The sequence below is a fragment of the Salvelinus fontinalis genome, chromosome 7 (genome assembly GCF_029448725.1).
Source record: "Salvelinus fontinalis isolate EN_2023a chromosome 7, ASM2944872v1, whole genome shotgun sequence".
NCBI classification, from domain to species: domain Eukaryota; kingdom Metazoa; phylum Chordata; class Actinopteri; order Salmoniformes; family Salmonidae; genus Salvelinus; species Salvelinus fontinalis.
Genome location: NC_074671.1, coordinates 22,161,794 through 22,181,147, shown reverse-complemented (window position 1 = coordinate 22,181,147; position 19,354 = coordinate 22,161,794). Strand labels below are relative to the sequence as shown.

The 19,354-nt window shown below is 41.3% G+C and overlaps 1 protein-coding gene across 2 annotated transcripts in view; it reads left to right on the top strand.

Moving 5' to 3' along the window:
- LOC129859215 (guanine nucleotide-binding protein G(olf) subunit alpha-like) overlaps window positions 1-19,354 on the top strand; it is a 62,779-nt gene that overhangs the window by 6,767 nt on the left and 36,658 nt on the right. The window contains exons 1-4 of one of the 2 annotated variants that reach the window (XM_055928703.1): window positions 8,345-8,843; window positions 9,074-9,146; window positions 10,318-10,372; window positions 10,523-10,642. In XM_055928703.1, the coding sequence (XP_055784678.1) occupies window positions 8,705-8,843; window positions 9,074-9,146; window positions 10,318-10,372; window positions 10,523-10,642 (387 nt within the window). In that variant the 5' untranslated portion in view covers window positions 8,345-8,704. Of the gene's footprint in view, window positions 1-8,344; window positions 8,844-9,073; window positions 9,147-10,317; window positions 10,373-10,522; window positions 10,643-19,354 lie in introns of those variants that run through there. The other variant, XM_055928702.1, reaches the window with a different exon arrangement.

Sequence of the window (19,354 nt, the reverse complement as noted above, 5' to 3'; positions counted from 1 at the left end):
ACCATCCCTATAATGAAGCATAGTGGTGGCATCATTGTGTTGTGGGGATGTTTTTCAGCGGCAGGGACTGGGAGACTCGTCAGGATCAAGGGGAAGATGAACAGAGTAAAGTACAGAGAGATCCTTGATGAAAACTTGCTCCAGAGCGCTCAGGACCTCAGACTGGGGTGAAGGTTCACCTTCCAATAGGACAATGACACTAAGCACACAGCCAAGACAATGCAGGAGTGGCTTCGGGACAAGTCTCTGAATGTCCTTGAATGACCCAGCCAGAGCCCGGACTTGAACCCAATCGAACATCTCTGGAGAGATGTGAAAATAGCTGTGCAACGATGCTCCCCATCCAACCTGACAGAGCTTGAGAGGATCTGCAGAGAAGAATGGGAGAAACTCCCCAAATACAGGTGTGCTAAGCTTGTATCATCATACCCAACAAGACTCAAGGCTGTAATCGCTGCCAAAGGTGCTTCAACAAAGTACCGAGCAAAGGGTCTGAATGCTTATGTAGATGTAATATTTCATTTTTTTTGTTGTTGTTTTTTTTGCAATGTCTAAACCTTTTTTTGCTTTGTCATTATGAGGTATTGTGTTTAGATGGATGAGGAAAAAAACGATTTAGTACATTTTAGTCAGGCTGTAACGTAACAAAATGTGGAAAAAGTCAAGGGGTCTGAGTACTTTCCGAATGCATTGTTTGTGTGTGTGTGTGTGTGTGTGTGTTTTATTTATATATATATTGTACTTCATTTTGTTATACAGTGCAAGCTGTAGCATTTTATTGCTGAGGCTATAAGGACACTCGATATGACACCATTCCTCTGCTTTTTATGCATAATGGAAGTCGAAGGAAGTTGACAACTTCAGCTAGGTTTATATGACTGGCGCCTAGCAACCATGGGTATCAGGACGTTAGCATATACAATTTAACGTTGAGGTGGTCAGAGTTCTTGTGTGGCTCAATTGGCAGAGCATAGCACTTGCAAGGCCGGGGTTGTGGGTTCGATTCCCATGGGGGACCAGTACAAATTGAAATGTATCCACTCACTGCTGTTAGTTGCTCTGGATACATGACCCTTTCCACACTACTGAGCTAAGCCAAACAGAGTTGTACTGTGCTAGCCTGGTTACTCATCTACCATATTGCTTACCTGTGGTGAGAAGGGAAATGTGAAAAGAAAATATCAGAGCCAACACAGTATGGTTTGTGTCTCATAATAGTTAGAAAATGGTACATACATGTTGGTACTCATATCTCTGGGTTGCCTGTGTGCATCTAAACCAATTTCTAACCCCAGATGTTCTTTCAGGTGGGGGACCAAGGCCACAAATGCAGCCTCTAGGAAAACTGACTGAATTGCTTATAATACTTCCTTTTATCCTTTATTTGAACAACTAACAATTTTATCCTATGTGGGTAGTGTATGTTACACATTATCTCCCACTCTGTCTTTCTCTCACACACACACATCGCCCTGTCCCCATTCTACTACTCTGAAAAACTCTATGATTGTGTATTTAGGCATTACAGATGTAGGATCTTAATTTGATCACTCTTTTGTTGCTGAGAATGCAGGAAATGCAAACTTGTATTAGAGGTTTAAAAATCCTTCTAAAGTTTGTAATTTCCACTTTCAAATGTCAGACTTGATTTTGCCATAGTGAAACATTTATCAAACCCTACAAAAATGTCCATTAATTATAATCCACACAATAATTTACAATTCCTGTTGCTGCATGATTATTTTCCTGCTGTAGCAAACTGGTTCAAATTAAGATCCAACATATGTACCCTTCACTTCATACAGTACACTTGTCCTGGTGGGTATGTATCAAAGTTTTACAAATATTTCTAGTTTACCTTGCTACTGCTAGCATACTTTACTGCTGGCATGCGGGTCTGTCTGTAACCAAATAAGGGCTGAAATTATTAGGATTAGCCCTATTCTTTCCTTGACTAAGAACTCCAAACTCTCATTCTGTAATGCACGTGTCATTCTTATGATATTGTGTTTATTGAGAGTGGGGTCCATCCTTGTGTCAGGTTGCCATATATAGACTCATGTGGGAATAGTCCAAAGTCTGTGCTATTTTTGCTGCCGGCCCATCCCATAAAACCTTCCCCACCTTGCTTTCTCAGTCTCATGACTTGATCATAGCAGCCACGTTTTCAGCTATTGTAATCTTTCATATCTGGGGTGACCAATGGCCAATGATAAGAGATTGAGGGGAAAGGCTTGGCCTCAGAGCGCCATAGTGCATGTTCATTGATCATTCATACAATACATTTTCCTTCGTTATTAATATGGAGTTTGAGTTCAAGTGTGGTGTGTGTGTGTGTGTGTGGTGGAAGATGTTTGTGAGGCAACAAAGGGATGAGTAAATACGTCTGAGTGCAGTGTAACACGTCTGAGTGCAGTGTAACACGTCTGAGTGCAGTGTAACACGTCTGAGTGCAGTGTAACACGTCTGAGTGCAGTGTAACACGTCTGAGTGCAGTGTAACACGTCTGAGTGCAGTGTAACACGTCTGAGTGCAGTGTAACACGTCTCTGTGCAGTGCAACACGTCTCTGTGCAGTGCAACACGTCTCTGTGCAGTGCAACACGTCTCTGTGCAGTGCAACACGTCTCTGTGCAGTGCAACACGTCTGTCTGCATGCATGTGTAACACGTCTGTCTGCATGCATGTGTAACATGTCTCTGTGCGCAGTGTAACACGTCTCTGTGCGCAGTGTAACACGTCTCTGTGCAGTGTAACACGTCTGTCTGCATGCATGTGTTTTTCTGCACGCTAAGGGGCAGGTTGGCTCTGTTATCATTCCATATCAGAGCTGCAGAGAGAGGCACAGCAAGAGCGAGAGAGATGCTCTCTGGGAGGGCTATTTTTAGCCCGTATTCAGATGGAATCTGGGTTACGGAATTTCAAGATATGGAACAGAGATGCTCTCAAGCAGGTTCAGGTTCCATCCAAATATGCAAATGTTCGGAGATCAGCTGGGAAAGATCCTATCCCCTCAAGTAGCTGTGATTTACCTGAATGGAAATAGCTGCCATCTTTTGAAAAGTAACACCAAACTCATATACATTCAACCTTCTAAGTGAGTAAGTAATCAACAATTGAGAGCTCTTAACAACGCCACATTGTCAGGGCTAGGCTAGCTAATCAGTTCCGTGTTTCCCGGTGTCACTTAAATGCAATATTCATTAAGGATAGTTCTGAGCTAAGAACTTGCCATGTGAAAAGGCAAAATATGTCTCCAAATGGTTTTATCTATTGTTCATGCCTTCTCTGTTTGTTTGGTAATAGGAAAAATAGCACTGTCATTTTATTTACATTTTTATCGGCATGTACTGCCGGTCTGGTCATTGGGACAAAAGCCTCCTTCTCACTGCTGACCTCTTCTAACGTCCTTTAATGTTCTTTGACGTCAACGTCCCTAATCAGTTTTCACCCTCAGTCACTAGACCAGTAGACCTGACCTGGGAGTTTACTCAAAATCAGAGCTATAGAGTCGGTATCCCAAAAAATGTTATAAGATAATTTAGTCAGCTATTTAGGCTAATTATCAAGGCTGACAGACATGCACACAGTTTAATGTTATTGTCTGTGTGTATATATTGAAACGTCTGCTGGTTACACTTAAGTGGAAATCTAAAGGTTACATACAGAAAAACAACATGTTTTCACATTTTTATTTAGAACACTTCACATGTTTACACACGTAGCTTCATGTTATCACATTTTGCTTTACATGTTGTCACATTGTGATCACATGAAAATGTATTTTTGGAACACTTCACATGTGTTCACGTGAAATTCATGTGTTGTTGCATAAGGGGTGCTTATGTCAACTGACTTTACTCGTGACATAAAATAGCACTGAGGTAAGCAAGTTGGCTAGCATTAAACCTTGGGATTAGTTCTGTTTGTAAGCTGACAGCAATCCAGCAGACAGATATATTTATGACATCCGTTACATAATTACTATGTCAGTGATATGTAGCCCTTTCTATAACGGGTTCAAGTTAAGGTGACTTAATTCTGGATGGACTTTTTTGTAAAGTTTTGTCGTCCCTGGAAATGGTTTCACTTTCTCAGTCCTGTGCTACTCTGGTCAGACAGACAGTGGCAGTGAACCTACCATCCAACCCACCAACCAGCAGCTATGACCTCATCTTGACCTCATCAGACCTCTCTTACACCTCCCGTTCTCTGGGGAGAAAATGTGCGTCCTGTTTTTTTTACTCTCGCTTTCTAAATCGGGCCCCACGTCCTACGGAAACTAGCCCGGGGCTGTCCAGCGGGGTTGAAAGTTCACCCCGAACCAAAACAAAACAAAAGATCACGCACCAGGAATGTGTGACAAAGGACAGTAATATCCCAAATTCACTCATTTGGCCACCAGCCTGCTGACAGACTGCCCTACTATAAAAAAGGAATGATTGTCTTAGATGCACTCTCATCTCAGTTGACCGAAAGCAGTTGCTTTTGCAATTTGCAAGTTTATCCGGTCAATACTAACCTGCAGATCTCCTCGGTCATGTTCAGTAGGGCACACCATAGCAAAGTGTTTTGAAAACCGAAAACAAACATTTATGTTTGTTATCGGACAAGTCCAGGTAGTCCCTCCCCTTGTCAAGCCGTTTTATTCCATTTAGTGCCTAATGAACATGACCTTGCACTGGGCCTTTGGGAATGCCATGTTATGACTACGGAGAGCTTTTAGAAAGCTAGCTACCATTCCAGGTATCTTCTTAATCTCTAACCATCTCTGTGTACTCATTGGAAAGAGAAACTAGAATACCAGTTTTCCAGCCTAAGTATGACCTGAGCTATATACTAACTTATCATACACAAGCTATTTTTATCCAGGCAACAGGGTACAAGGAGGAAGGGTGAAAGTCATACAGTCATAGCTTTCTAGTAAAGGACGCATGTATTCTTGACCATTCCTTTGTTGTACATGCATATTGTCATCAAGCATGCACACACACACACACACACACGTTGAAGTGTATAGTATTAATCTAAACCACAAGAGGGAGACAAAAGGCAATGTAAGACGATAGTCGATGGGCTGCTCTAGTTGACACTATAGAGAGAATTAGATAAGATGATGGTGATCATTTCTACTGACTTCAAACAATATGTTTGTTACTTAACTCCTTGTGCCAAACAGGGGAATAACTTTGGCTCTGTAGTTCACATAGTTGACTGGGCGTGATGCAAACAGGTGACAAAAAACAAAAGAAGTGAAAGCAAAAATTGTCTTAACTCCCCATGGCGTTGTAGGGAGACATACAGTAAATGACTAATTTCTGAATAGTAGAGAGGTAGGTTAGCCTCGTACGAACCATCCTGATCTTGTGAGTTTACATTCTGTAACAGAGCGTTAGCTCATGAGATCAGGATGGTCTGTACGAGGCTAGAGGTAAGTAGAGCCGACACTCTCAACCAACACACAACATTAACAGTTAGGAAGCTCCGTTGGCTAGATTTGCATCCAGAGGAGCCACACACTGGCCAACTCGACCTGTAACATCACATTTGCATCATGTTTTCATATTTTTCTTGTACTGGAAAATCTTTCCATTGTTCTGGAGGCTGCTAATGTTCCAAACAGTGACACATCACGACAGATAACCATCTCATATGGTCCCTCAGTTGCCAGTTTGCCTCACACTACTTTTGATATAATCCATGTTTTGATATGTCTGATTTATTTTTGTATGTTTTGAAATCAATCAATCGTTCATTTGATGTAAATAATTCTAGTCCTTCCGAGTCTGGTTTGCCACTGAAATAGTCAAACACATCTACCTCACTTACTTTAGATCACAAAGTACTACTTTAGTCAGTGTATCTGTCATCTTTGAATTAGTTTACTACATCTTATTGGGGTTTGAAAGGACTTCTTTAATGATTCATTTTCTCAACAATGCTTTACTTTGAGGATGGCTTTTATTGGTTGTCAGGGCATTTGTCTGTTCATCCACACTAACCTTAAAATGACCCAGACAACACCTCCATCCTATCATATTGGGAGATTGTCTTTGGCTTTCGCTCACTACATGGATATACTCTCCACTGTTGATGGGAGCACTGCCCAGCTGTGCTGCTAGGACATGGATGCTGATATGCAAACACATGAACTCGTTTGCATATATTCCATTGCATTTGCATTGTGCCTTTTTTTCTCAAAGCTTGAGGTGCTGTTATATTCAGACCTTTGGATTCTCTACTAACCTCAGCAAAAAAATAAACGTCCCTTTTTTAGGACCCTGTCTTTCAAAGATAATTAATAAAATCCAAATAACTTCACAGATCTTCATTGTAAATGGTTTAAACACTGTTTCCCATGCTTGTTCAATGAACCATGAAAAATGTATGAACATGAACCTGTGGAACGGTCATTGAGACACTAACAGCTTAGAGACGGTAGGCAATTAAGGTCACAGTTATGAAAGCTTAGGACACTAAAGAGGCCTTTCTACTGACTCTGAAAAACACCAAAAGAAAGATGCCCAGGGTCCCTGCTCATCTGTGTGAACGTGCCTTAGGCATGATGCAAGGAGGAGGCATGAAGACTGCAGATGTGGCCAGGGCAATAAATTGCAATGTCCGTACTGTGAAACGCCTAAGACAGCGCTACAGGGAGACATTACGGACAGCTGATCGTCCTCGCAGTGGCAGACCATGTGTAACAACATCTGCACAGGATCGGTACATCCGAACATCACACCTGCGGGATAGGTACAGGATGGCAACAACAACTGCCCGAGTTACACCAGGAACACACAATCCCTCCATCAGTGCTCAGACTGTCCGCAATAGGCTGAGAGAGGCTGGACTGAGGGCTTGCAGGCCTGTTGTAAGGCAGGTCTTCACCAGACATCACCGGCAACAACGTCGCCTATGGGCACAAACCCACCGGTGCTGGACTACAGGACTGGCAAAAAGTGCTCTTCACTGACGTGTCACGGTTTTGTCTCACCAGGGGTGATGGTCGGATTCGTGTTTATCGTCGAAGGAATGAGCGTTACACCGAGGCCTGTACTCTGGAGCGGGATCGATTTGGAGGTGGAGGGTCCGTCATGGTCTGGGGCAGTGTGTCACAGCATCATCGGACTGAGCTTGTTGTCATTGCAGGTAATCTCAACCCTGTGCGTTACAGGGAAGACATCCACTTCCCTCATGTGGTACCCTTCTTGCAGGCTCATCCTGACATGACCCTCCAGCATGACAATGCCACCAGCCAGACTGCTCGTTCTGTGTGATTTCCTTCAAGACAGGAATGTCAGTGTTCTGCCAGGGCCAGTGAAGAGCACAGATCTCAATCCCATTGAGCACATCTGGGACCTGTTGGATCGGAGGGTGAGGGCCAGGGCCATTCACCCCAGAAATGTTTGGGAACTTGCAGGTGCCTTGGTGGTAGAGTGGGGTAACATCTCACAGCAAGAACTGGCAAATCTGGTGCAGTCCATGAGGAGGAGATGCACTGCAGTACTTAATGCAGCTGGTGGCCACACCAGATACTGACTGTTACTTTCGATTTTGACCCTCCCTTTGTTCAGGGACACATGATTCCATTTCTGTTAGTCACATGTCTGTGGAACTTGTTCAGTTCATGTATCAGTTGTTGAACCTTATGTTCATACAAATATTTACACATGTTAAGTTTGCTGAAAATAAAAGCAGTTGACAGTGAGAGGACATTTCTTTTTTTGCTGAGTTTCTTATTGTAGTGTGGCATTTTGTATTGCTACAGATGAAAGAGAACCTACTAGGCTATAGAGTAGGCTATAGTAGGCCTATGTCAAGTTAATAGGCTATTTCAGAGAAATTTGAATAGCAGAAAACAACTAGTTTTTTAATTATCTTTTGTATAGAGTTTAACAGTGTTATTATTTGGTTTTGTAATATGACCCATATGGTTTGTGTGATTATACGCTGGTGCGCGGCCCTGGTTAACCTCCATTTACCGGTGTTTGCAAGCACCTGTGAAATGATTTACGCACGCAAAGTGGATAGGGAAATGATTTGTGTAGGAAACGTGATTAAAGTGTCTGTCTGGATCAAACATAAACCCGTTTTTGGAAACAATTGTACTATATTATTCACAAATTATTTTACACTGAACAGCCTATTGAAACGAAACTTTTTGGCGCCCATTTTATTAGATAAACGCAGCCTATCTTTTTGTTTGTTGTACATGTGAAAGTAAGAAATGTTGTTTTAAACTGGGTATTCAAACAGTGGTAAGGTGGCGCGCGCTCTGTGAGGTGTTTCTCTTTCGGTGCAGTGTGACTTCCTGGTGCTACAGAGAGAGGCAGTGCTGAGTTAAAGGGACCGAAACACAAACAGAATTTTAGACCGGAAAAATAGAGAGTGGGAAGCAGGAGCGAGAGAGAAGAGCAGTTGGCTGGCTTCCAGATTCAGCCCCGCTCCACTCTTTGCATATTTATGAAGTCAATGTATCTTTTTGTTCTATTTATGATGCAGATATTTATTAGAATCGACTGAATCCACTGGGTTGGGTTTGACAAAGGGTTAAAACGAAATTGTAACGGGGAAGATTTTTTTCTGAGCGACGGAGAAGTGGCGCACGGATTTTTCGCCCTATTTCTTCTCCTTTTATATTGAACGTAGGATTTGCATTAGCTGTTATTTTATACTTTCTTTTTACGAGAAGAGCTCAGCGGAAGATGGGGTGTTTGGGCAACAGCAAGACTGAAGATCAACGCATCGATGAAAAGGCACAAAGAGAAGCGAATAAAAAAATCGAGAAACAATTACAAAAGGAAAGACAAGCATATAAAGCCACACACCGACTGCTTTTATTGGGTAAGGTCCAGAAGGTGGATGTGATAACGGATATGTATCATGTATGTTTTCAGATTCGCCCCCAGCCCACATATGTTGACAGGTCTCGCAAGCGAGCGCTGACTGAATCGTCAGATGGATTGTACAATTGGCATGGATTTTAAACACCAGCATATGCGGCACTCAAGTACATTCTTATATTTTAGCGATGGCTTCATTTCCTTATGCTTCATCTGTGTTTTATTTCGAAGGGGCCGGAGAGTCTGGGAAAAGTACGATTGTCAAGCAGATGCGGATTCTGCACGTCAATGGCTTTAATGCAGAGTAAGTACCCGTTATTTCATTTATTTTACATTATTTACGTGCAAAATTGGACGTATTCCTGTTCTGTTTTGATAGTGTTGAGTATTAAAATATATTTTCTTGTCATTTTGAATTGTTTGATGTAAGATAAGAAAAGGATCGAGGATTGGGTAGACGTTTCTTTGCTCTGTAGCACTGCAGTGTCCATCGGGCCCAATGGTTTAGCAACAGCATGGCAACAAGCCTGCTATGTCCAACTGATTTCTAATAGCTGTCACAGTGATAAAGACGACATAGTAGCAGATTTAGGCCTACTTGTGGTCGAGATTATGCGTGTCAAAACACTGACAGATACATGTTACGCTGTATTTACAGTTGCTATTGCATTATAATGTGGACCCCCAAAAAATACATCTCAACTGAATTCATGTGTTGAAATAGAAACCTTCTGCGACAGTAATGTGTGCAGTGGTATTTTAAAACGGTGCTAAAACGATGTATCTTTATATGTATGTGTCAATGTATCCCACTGGACACAGGCGTCAATTCAAGGTCTATTCCACGTTGGCTCAACGTAATTTCATTGAAATGACGTGTGAACAATGTTGATTCAACCAGTGTGTGCCCAGTGGGATCTTTCTATGGTTTATGATATCCTACTATATTCAATCTAGACTTGGTTACATTGTAGTTTGATTTGGTTACATTGTGCACTGTAGTATATGCTTCTGTATAGACTGTAGTGTATTGACTACATTTTTTAGGAAATTAATGATGATACCCAATCGTAAACTGTCCTCAATATTTATATCTTTAATAATACATTTTATATTATTTGAGAAAATGGACCCAGTAAATACAGTCTATGCTTAATTTCCATCCACCTTTGGTTCTAAATGAGACACATCTCGTTGAATATTGGTGTAGCATAGGCTAGCCTAATGTAATAGCTTAAAAAGTAAACTTTCAAAATAACATTTTAGCACAAAACATCATTACTGTTAATTTACAAATAGTGAGTATTACTTAATAGGCTATTAGGCCTATGATGGTTTGCATTAGTGGTGATATGAGACAACCTTTCCTTTCTGTGGGGCAGCATAAAGATTCCTTTAATGAATCCAATTATCATTTTTAAGGTATTAAATTAATGTTTAACAGACCTATTTGTATATGTTGTTTCTCCACCCAGGGAAAAAAAACAGAAAGTCCTGGATATTCGGAAAAATGTGAAGGATGCCATTGTGGTAAGTTGATGATGTGCTGAGATTTGTATGATAGAATATGGTCACACCCTATGAGGTTGTTTCCTGCAATCCCATTTTACTGATTAGACTGGCTTATCCCACATTTATCCAGCTTAATGTCTAATGTTTTTGTTTTTATCCGCTTTTTAGACGGTAGTTTCGGCGATGAGCACGTTAATACCCCCAGTTCCAATAGGCAACCCAGCAAACGAGTCCAGAATTGACTACATCAAAAGTATAGCACCTCTCTCGGACTTCGACTACACAGAGGTAAGGGCGACTGACCGACCGTCAAACACTGTCATTAATGCTTTATAGTCTTTGACGCTGATTTCTGTCTGTCTGTCTTTGTCTCTCTACAGCTTGTTAGTTATGCCCTGAGAAGCAACTTTAAGGCATTGATCAGGCCTGCTATTGATAGACTATCCAACTGATTGAATTTACTCATTCAGTGGACACTCTAACACAAATTTTTTCTAAGTTTATTTATAGTCAAGTTGTTCAATGTGGAGTCTAAATGTTGATGCCAAATATACGGTCACCATGAAAAAGTGGTTATGTAGGCCTATACTCAAATAGCAGTAATCTAAATTAGCCACATTCACTAGTGTCCTTTTTTAAAGCCGTAATCAGACTAGTTTAGTAGGCCTAGTGGATGGACATTTTTGCCAATGGGGAGGAGTCATATGCTTCAGACAATCAACCACAGCACTATTTGCAATTACTTCCTTGAGGAAACAACGAGAAGCGAGTTATTCAAGTTTGTACTGAGAAGTGTTCAGATCCTACTCACAAAGGATAAGATTCCAGTCAAAACCACAAACTACTGAGCCATAAGCTACATGATTAGGTCATTTATAAATGTATGAACCATTGCAGGGTTTAATAATAATAATAACAAGTTGTAAATGCTTTACTAAATTGTGTAATATGAATGACTACCTAAACTCTGCAACAGGTTCTACAAATGCCCAGTAGTAGGCTACTGTGGATACCTTGGATGTTTTCTTTACTTTGGATTTGAATGAAAGGGCCTGATGTGGGCAAATAGATGACATCACTCCTGGTGTTTGCTTTCAATGATATCTCCCAGCTATGAAATGAATTGTTGTATGAAGTTAACAGTACTTTGTATGAGTACCCAAGAAAATAGATAGACCTGTATTTGTCTCCCTGGAAATATATGATATTTTAGAAATATGTCATTTTAGAAGATGCTGTTATCCTGAGCGATGAGGTGTTATGTACATTGCTCAAGGGCACATGGAGGGGGGGGGGGATCACCTTGTCAGCTCTGGGATTCAAACCAGCAACCTATCAGTTACTGGCCCAATATTCTTAACCACAAGGCTACCTGCCGCCTTATATACAGTATATACCCTATAACGTAGGGCCCAGGGGTTTATTTGATCATGTCACATGACCTTGAGCTTACCCTTTTCTTTAAAGCTTTTTCATCGAACTGTTCACTATTGCTTTCATAAAAAAAATATGTCGCTCTGGATTATAGCATCTGCTAAATGTAAATGTTATTTTGTTGTAATTCTCTTTTCTTGAAAGGCTTGAAATAAAAAAACGTAACATGACATGATTTAACTAAAACAAGAGAGTTACTATTGGCTGTGATATTTGTTGTTACTTCCTCCCATTGGAATGTCCACAAAATAGGACATAGGTCCAAAACTTTGCTCCAATCAGTAACCTTGTTTTTTCAGACAGTGAGTAAGGGGAGGCTGGCCCAGTGTGCAATCTGGGCACATCTGTTGGACTAGATAAATACTAATCAACTGTTACATGATGAGTCTGCTTCCTAGAAAAAGCTTTTAGTAACCTAATTTAGTTTTTTTGGAGGAGGGGTGAGTTTGGGGGAGTGCATCGTTAGACATTTCAATTAAAGCGTCCCTTCTTCCTCACAAGGAATTGTTTGATGCCTTCTCTGCGTTCACTGGGTCAAGGCAAGGCAGACAAAGCGTTGGTCTGTTGGTGTTGAGGTGTTACGAAAGAATCCAAACAGTAGTTTCTTTTAGTGTTTTAGATTCCCTGTGTTGGTTCTGAGACGTTGCAGACGACATGAAACGGATGACGAGAATATGGTTCTGCTCCAGGATGTGTTGATGCTGAGTTATCTAATGCTTTTAACTTTGTACTGTACAAGCCCTGATGAAGGCCGTTGTGAATTTGACATTGGCTTGCTAATGATAAGCAGTGGTTGTGATTGGCCGACAAACTTGAAATATGGGACTTTCAAAAGTTTATTTGACCCCAAGATGTGGATATTTCAAGCTTTCGTTTCCTTTATTTAGTGTTTTCAATTTGTTTTTATAACGGGACGTTGTAAAGAAGAGGTGGTACATAAAATTTATTGCATTGCGTCTCAAACATGTCCACGTTGTTCAGGTCAGACATTTTGAGTTGGATCTGATATTTCAACCGAGTGCTTTTGCTTTAGCGTTCAAATTAAAGCTGATTAGAACGCCATTTCAGTCCTATTCTCTCGTGTTGCCCAGTTGTTGGAGGTGTCGGTCCGTCCGTCTGTGTATTTATACTAGTGGAGATGCATACTGTATACTAGTCTGTCATAACATGGACAGTAGGAACAGTAGATGTTTTGGCTGCAACACACAGGCTTCATTAATTAGGCCTATTATGTAATGGCGCATCGATTTCTGTTAGTAAACATGTTGGCTAGAGGCTCAGAGACAAAGAGAGGCCCTCGCAGCAACCAAACAACTTAATAATTTCCCTCTAAAGCGGGTCTGTGTTTTATGTCTGGCCTCCCATGTCACATGTACGGGCCTGTTTCTGCTGGGACTCAAAACCCTCTTTGTCTACTACAGCAGAGATTCAAAATGCAATTTTTCCTCAAATCGGATTTTAAAAGATTACAATAATACATTTCAGCATTGGCCTCTGCTGAAGATTTGACATTTGATGTGATGTCTTTACTTCCATGCTAGGCTATATAGGCCTTTAGGTAAATCATATCATCCAATTAGCTTCTTAATGTTGCTAAAAAACAGACTTTAAAAAGAGTCCGGTGTTGAGAAATAAATGGATTTATCCACGTTTTTTCTCATTTAAACCTGAATGAATGAAATTATGCCTTCAACTAAATTCACAATGCCCACACACACGCACTTTCAAAATGGTTCCATTCAGATTATTAAAACAATAAAATGCAGAGTCTGCATACCATACGCTTTAATCTCTACCCACCCGCATTCGTTGATAATTGAGAATCACAGTAGTCCATTTTTTCATACTGCAATATGAAACCGCGAATAGACGTGTTTCTTTTTTTTCAAAGATTGTTCAGTGATTTATTTAGGGGGGGAAAAAATATATTGCAAAATATATGGCTTGTGTTGCTGTGGCCCTGGCTCAAATGCTTCTATTGGCAGCAGGTGACATACACCCTTGGTTAAAAACCACTGCTTTAAAGGCCCAATCAACAGTTGAACAATAATAAAGTGGATCACCCCACATCTGTTTTGGTAAAAAGCTGAAGGATGGGTCTGGAGAAATGTAATTACTCTCAAATTCATAGATAGCGCTATGGACTGACCATCCATGATATCAAACATTGGAGTAGAACAATCTTATACCTTGGGTTCTGACCAGGTGCCACAGTTGAACTAAGTTCATGAGGAATTTATAAGTTATATATATATACCCATTTATTCTTGAAGAATATATCATTCATTTATAAGTTTAAAAATGGATGTAGCAACTACAGATTTCCCCTTTCTCAAAATAACGCTTCAGCAGTTGAGCATTTGATTGTGGTTACATAATTGAAGAGCATTAATTTTTTTTTATCCATTCCAAGATTTCTTGACATGGTGCCAGTAGCGGCTAGACTAGAATAATCGTAGATAGTATTTTGGGCCTGCGACTTGGCTCCAATGCATTCTCGTGTTCAGTTTGACCTGCTTTTTGCATTTGTCCGAAGTTGACATGTGATACTTCATTATGCAACATCACGACTACACTTTATCTACTTGTCTATCTATTCTATTTAGCGGGAAATATTTATGGCAGATGCAGGTGTTAAGCGGAAACTATCAATGATATAAAACGCACGTTAATATCTCCTGTAAATTGCGGAATCTACCAATGAATACATCTATCTGAGACAACTACAGAATTGTCAATACAAAACATACGAATGGGTTTGGCCAATATGGTGAGAATGCGGTACCTGGCCATAGGTATGAAACGGTTAAGGAGACGTAAGCTAAGTACACATCGTTCCGTTTGCTGTCTTTCACGGGCCCCTCCATTAGAGACCGTAAACTGCACACTGCGTTTATTCAGGCTGTGTCACGAGCATCCCTAAACCCGAGCCCTGAGGAGTGTCTCCTGCTTCTCTACACACACACACACACACACACAGCTTGATCATATTAGGCCTCCTTTGTTAAGCCATCGGAAGAGGAGAGAGAAGCGCCAGTGTGTTTTTAGATTGTCGGCTGGAGGGACGCTCCAGAGTGTAATGGACGACAGGGCTGGAATGGTGGACGGGATTGATACCATACAGTACGATATGGAGTAAACTGCCTCTCTTTAACTTCATTAAGCCTACATAGTATACATACAGTATATTGGGCGTTGGCCACCACGAGCCAGAACAGCTTCAATGCACCTTGGCATAGATTCTACAAGAGTCTGGAACTCTATTGGAGGGATGCGAAACCATTGTTCCACGAGAAACTCCATAATTTGGTGTTTTGTTGATGGTGGTGGAAAACGCCGTCTCAGGCACCACTTTAGAATCTCCCATAAGTGTTCAACTAGGTTGAGATCTGATGACTGAGATGGCCATGGCATATGGTTAACATCGTATTCATGCTCATCAAAGCATTCAGTGACCACTCCTGCCCTGTGGATAGGGGCATTGTCATCCTATGGGGGCATAGCCATGGTAGACAAAATAATGGCCTGCCCATTATCATTATGCATGATGTTAATTGCTTAATTAACTCAAACAACACCTGTGTGGAAGCACCTGCTTTCAATATACTTTGTATACTCATGTGTTTCCATTATTTTGGGGCAGTTACCTATAGTATGTGTAAGCCGTTAGATCAGTCCTACGTTCTTTAGTAGGCCAATGATGGCAAGTTGAAGACCGATATGCTTTAAAATCCAAATAAAATTATCATGAGACACAGACCTCTAGTCTTCAGACATGCATCAGCAATGGCGTTTTGTAATGCTTGTTGAAGACACTAATACTACTGTATAATTGTGTGCCCTCCCGAACTTCCTTAAACTCGATTAAAAGCGACCATTGCTAATTGTGGATTAATCCTGAAGTGCCGTGTGACATGTTAGTAAAATGTTACCTCATAGGGCTTTTTTGGTCTCAGGAGTGTGTATGTCAGGCTAGCATTTCAACACATTGTCACCGACAGATCCATTTCAGTGCTGTTCTTCTCTTTGTCTGCCAGTGAAAAATTCATACATCAAGAAGAGACCAGATGTTCTCTTACTCTCTTCTCTCGTTTGCTCTCTCTTTCTCTTACTCTCTTCTCTCGTTTGCTCTCTCTTTCTCTTACTCTCTTCTCTCATTTGTTCTCTTGTTTTCTCTCTCTCTTACTCTCTTCTCTCATTTGCTCTCTTGTTTTTTCTCTTACTCTCTTCTCTTGTTTTCTCTCTCTTCTCTTGTTTTCTCTCTCTCTCTTACTCTCTCTCTCGTTTGCTCTCTTGTTTTCTCTCTCTTTCTCTTACTCTCTTCTCTCATTTGCTCTCTTGTTTTTTCTCTTACTCTCTTGTTTTCTCTCTCTCTCGTTTGCTCTCTTGTTTTCTCTCTCTTTCTCTTACTCTCTTCTCTCATTTGCTCTCTTGTTTTTTCTCTTACTCTCTTGTTTTCTCTCTCTCTCTTACTCTCTCTCTCGTTTGCTCTCTTGTTTTCTCTCTCTTTCTCTTACTCTCTTCTCTCGTTTGCTCTCGTCTTCTCTCTAGATCTCTTCCTGTTAATCCTTTGTCTGGGGCTCCTTTGCTCTGGCCTGCATCACCATTTCCTGACGGCAGCCATTTACACCAGATTATTTTAGTGACAGACTGACAGACAGGCAAAAGGGCAGAGAGACAGTTGTGTGTGTGTTTGACAGGAAGGGGTGTTTTGAAGTGTAACAGGACGTATCTGAGAGACGCAGGATCATGCCTCGCTGGCGTTGTGACCAGCATTATGTCTCCCCTGACGGTTTTGTCTGAGGGTGTGTGTTGTGTTCGAGAACTATTAGGTGCTAAAAATATCCTCTTCATTTTGTTGATGACTCATCGTAGCTTTATGTGTGACAGGAAAGCTAAACCTGGGGCAGAAAAGCATGCTCTGTGAGAGTGGGATTCCTGAGAAATTGCATAATGCATAGCTGTGCGTTGACAAATATATCTAAGAATCCTTTGTCTGATTGTACTCTGAAATTTGGTTTCTGAGCAGAAATTCATTCAAGGGAGTTGTTCTTGGGACTTCTTGTTTTGATGTTGTTTTCATTAAAGTTGATTCAAAAAAGGATGGCCATGACTAACAATGTGGAAATTGCAACGTGAGTTTTATGGAACATGCATACAATTGTATTCAACCCTGCATCCATACGCACAAACAACTGAAACACTTGAACATTTAATTGAGCGTTTAGTGACAGCAAACCGTAGCTGACAGGCAGGCTACCAAAAAGGCTTTTTATTTCATTGTAAGTGTGCTCATTACTTGTTACACATGGCTGAGGATGTCGTCTCACCAGAATGTAGATTTGTCTGTGAAGGTTACCATAACATTGTTAGTGTTGCAGAAGACACGGCTAGTACCCCCCTCTCTCCCTCCAACCACCCACACACACTTGTTTTGAATGGAACATCCCCAATGAAAACATGGCCTTCCTGGGTTCTAGGTCAGGTACCAGACCACAGGCGCTGCCTGAACCCTGCCTAACCCATCACTTAGCACCCACCTGGACAGAACTGTGGCCCTAAAAATGAACAAACACGCCATAGATTGAGACCCTACCCTGGGAGCTCAAATGTTGTGGCACTAAAGACAGTGGTATCCTAGCACAATCTCCCTCACTGATCCACTGGAGGGTATACAAGGGGGAGTGTTGATAACTAGGGTAGCGGTGTGGAGGGACTGGAGGAAGCCCCAAAGTAGCCAGGGGCGCCATTAGCCAAAGCCACTTGGCACAGGACTAGCTCTGTTTAACACACTCCTAATTACTCTTTTTACCATCGCTTCATCGCTAATGAAGGCCTAGGTACAGTAAAGGACATACTTGTTAAATGGGCATCAGGGTTTTGTTAACGTGTTTTTGTGTCACCAGGTGTTCCCCAGGGCTCAGTGTTGGGCCTTGTGAGTTTTGACTGTGGGGACCCACAGAGCCGCTTTAGTGATCCCCAGCCATGTGATATGCTGCCTGTCACAGGCTACATACGTTCTTTACAGTTCCTTTGGTTTTAGCTCGGGTGATTTTCCAGCAATTTAAACTGGTGTAAATTTGGATTTCATTAACAGCGTTTAGACAGGCAGCCCAATTCTGATCATTTTTTCCACTAATTGGTCTTTTGACCAATCAATCGCATTAGATCTTTTCACGTCAGAACTTTTCAGAGCTGATCTGATTGGTCAAAATACCTTTTAGTGAAAAGAATATCAGAATTGGGCTGCCTGTCTAAACGTAGCCGAAGTCGTGGATTTCACTTATTTTCGAGGTGGATTTAACTAGGCTGGGTACCTCCTCATTTCTACACTCCACAATGCTCAATCATTCACTTGCTAAGTCAAAAACAATTTGACAAAATTGTAGAAACAGATGGGCTGGGTGTTTGTCACATGGAAATAGTAGTTCTAAGACATTTTAGAGCACCCTCGTTGTGCTCCCTGTTTTGGTCCAGTGCAAGTAATAACTCATTAATTTGGGGAAAAACATCAAATTTTCCTGTCACAAGACAGATAGTACCTGGATCAGTGTTGCTGTAACATAATAACATGGCACATGTTAAAGCAACATCCCTGTATCTTCTCCATTCTCCCTGTAAACACATAGTACAGCAGCATCTGGGCTGATATAGGCAGCAGAGCATATGAACTGGCTCGGTGTCCTCCCGCTTCTTTCCTCCTCTCCGCTTATCAACTTCCTGTTCCCGCGGTAAGATCATCAGCCTTGACTAGGAAACTGCCCTGGCAGAGAGACGCACTCTGCTTTGTGGAGAAAGAGAGATCCTGACTCTGCTTTGCATGTGGCGAAAGAGATCCCCACTCTGCTTTGTGGAGAAAGAGAGATTCTGACTCTGCTTTGTGGAGAGCGACATCCTGACTCTGCTTTGTGGAGAGAGCGAGACATCCTGACTCTGCTTTGTGGAGAGAGCGAGACATCCTGACTCTGCTTTGTGGAGAGAGCGACTCTGCTGGGTCAGTACATCAAAATGTCACCTGGAACTAATGGGGGCAAAGAGGAAGTCCGAGAGGTGCGGTTGTGATCATATACAGAGCTGTATTTCAGTGGAGACATTAAACCTGATAAGTGACGCTTAGTAAGTCGTTTTGGAGCGTTTTTTGTATTTGTTATGAAATATCATAGGAACTATGTAAGAATTTTTTTCTTGCAATTTGCACATTCCAGTGTGTGGAAGGATGATTTTTCCCTCTGATGGCAGCTTTGAGGCGTGCATGGTGAAAACCTTTCTCTACCACCGTATGAAAGTAAACTATGACAATATGACTAAATGTCCTACTGTGTTGGGTTTCTGGAATGGTAGATAGTAGGGATGTCCATCTTTTCCTTTTAAGACCAATCGATACGTTTCTAGATAGATGGGCTCTGATATGATACAGGAACGATACGTTTTATACTGAACAAAAAATATTAACACAACATGTAAAGTATTGGTCCCATGTTTCATGAGCTGAAATAAAATATCCCAGAAATGTTCCATAAGCACAAAAAGCTTATTTCGCTCAAATTTTGTGCACAAATGTGTTTA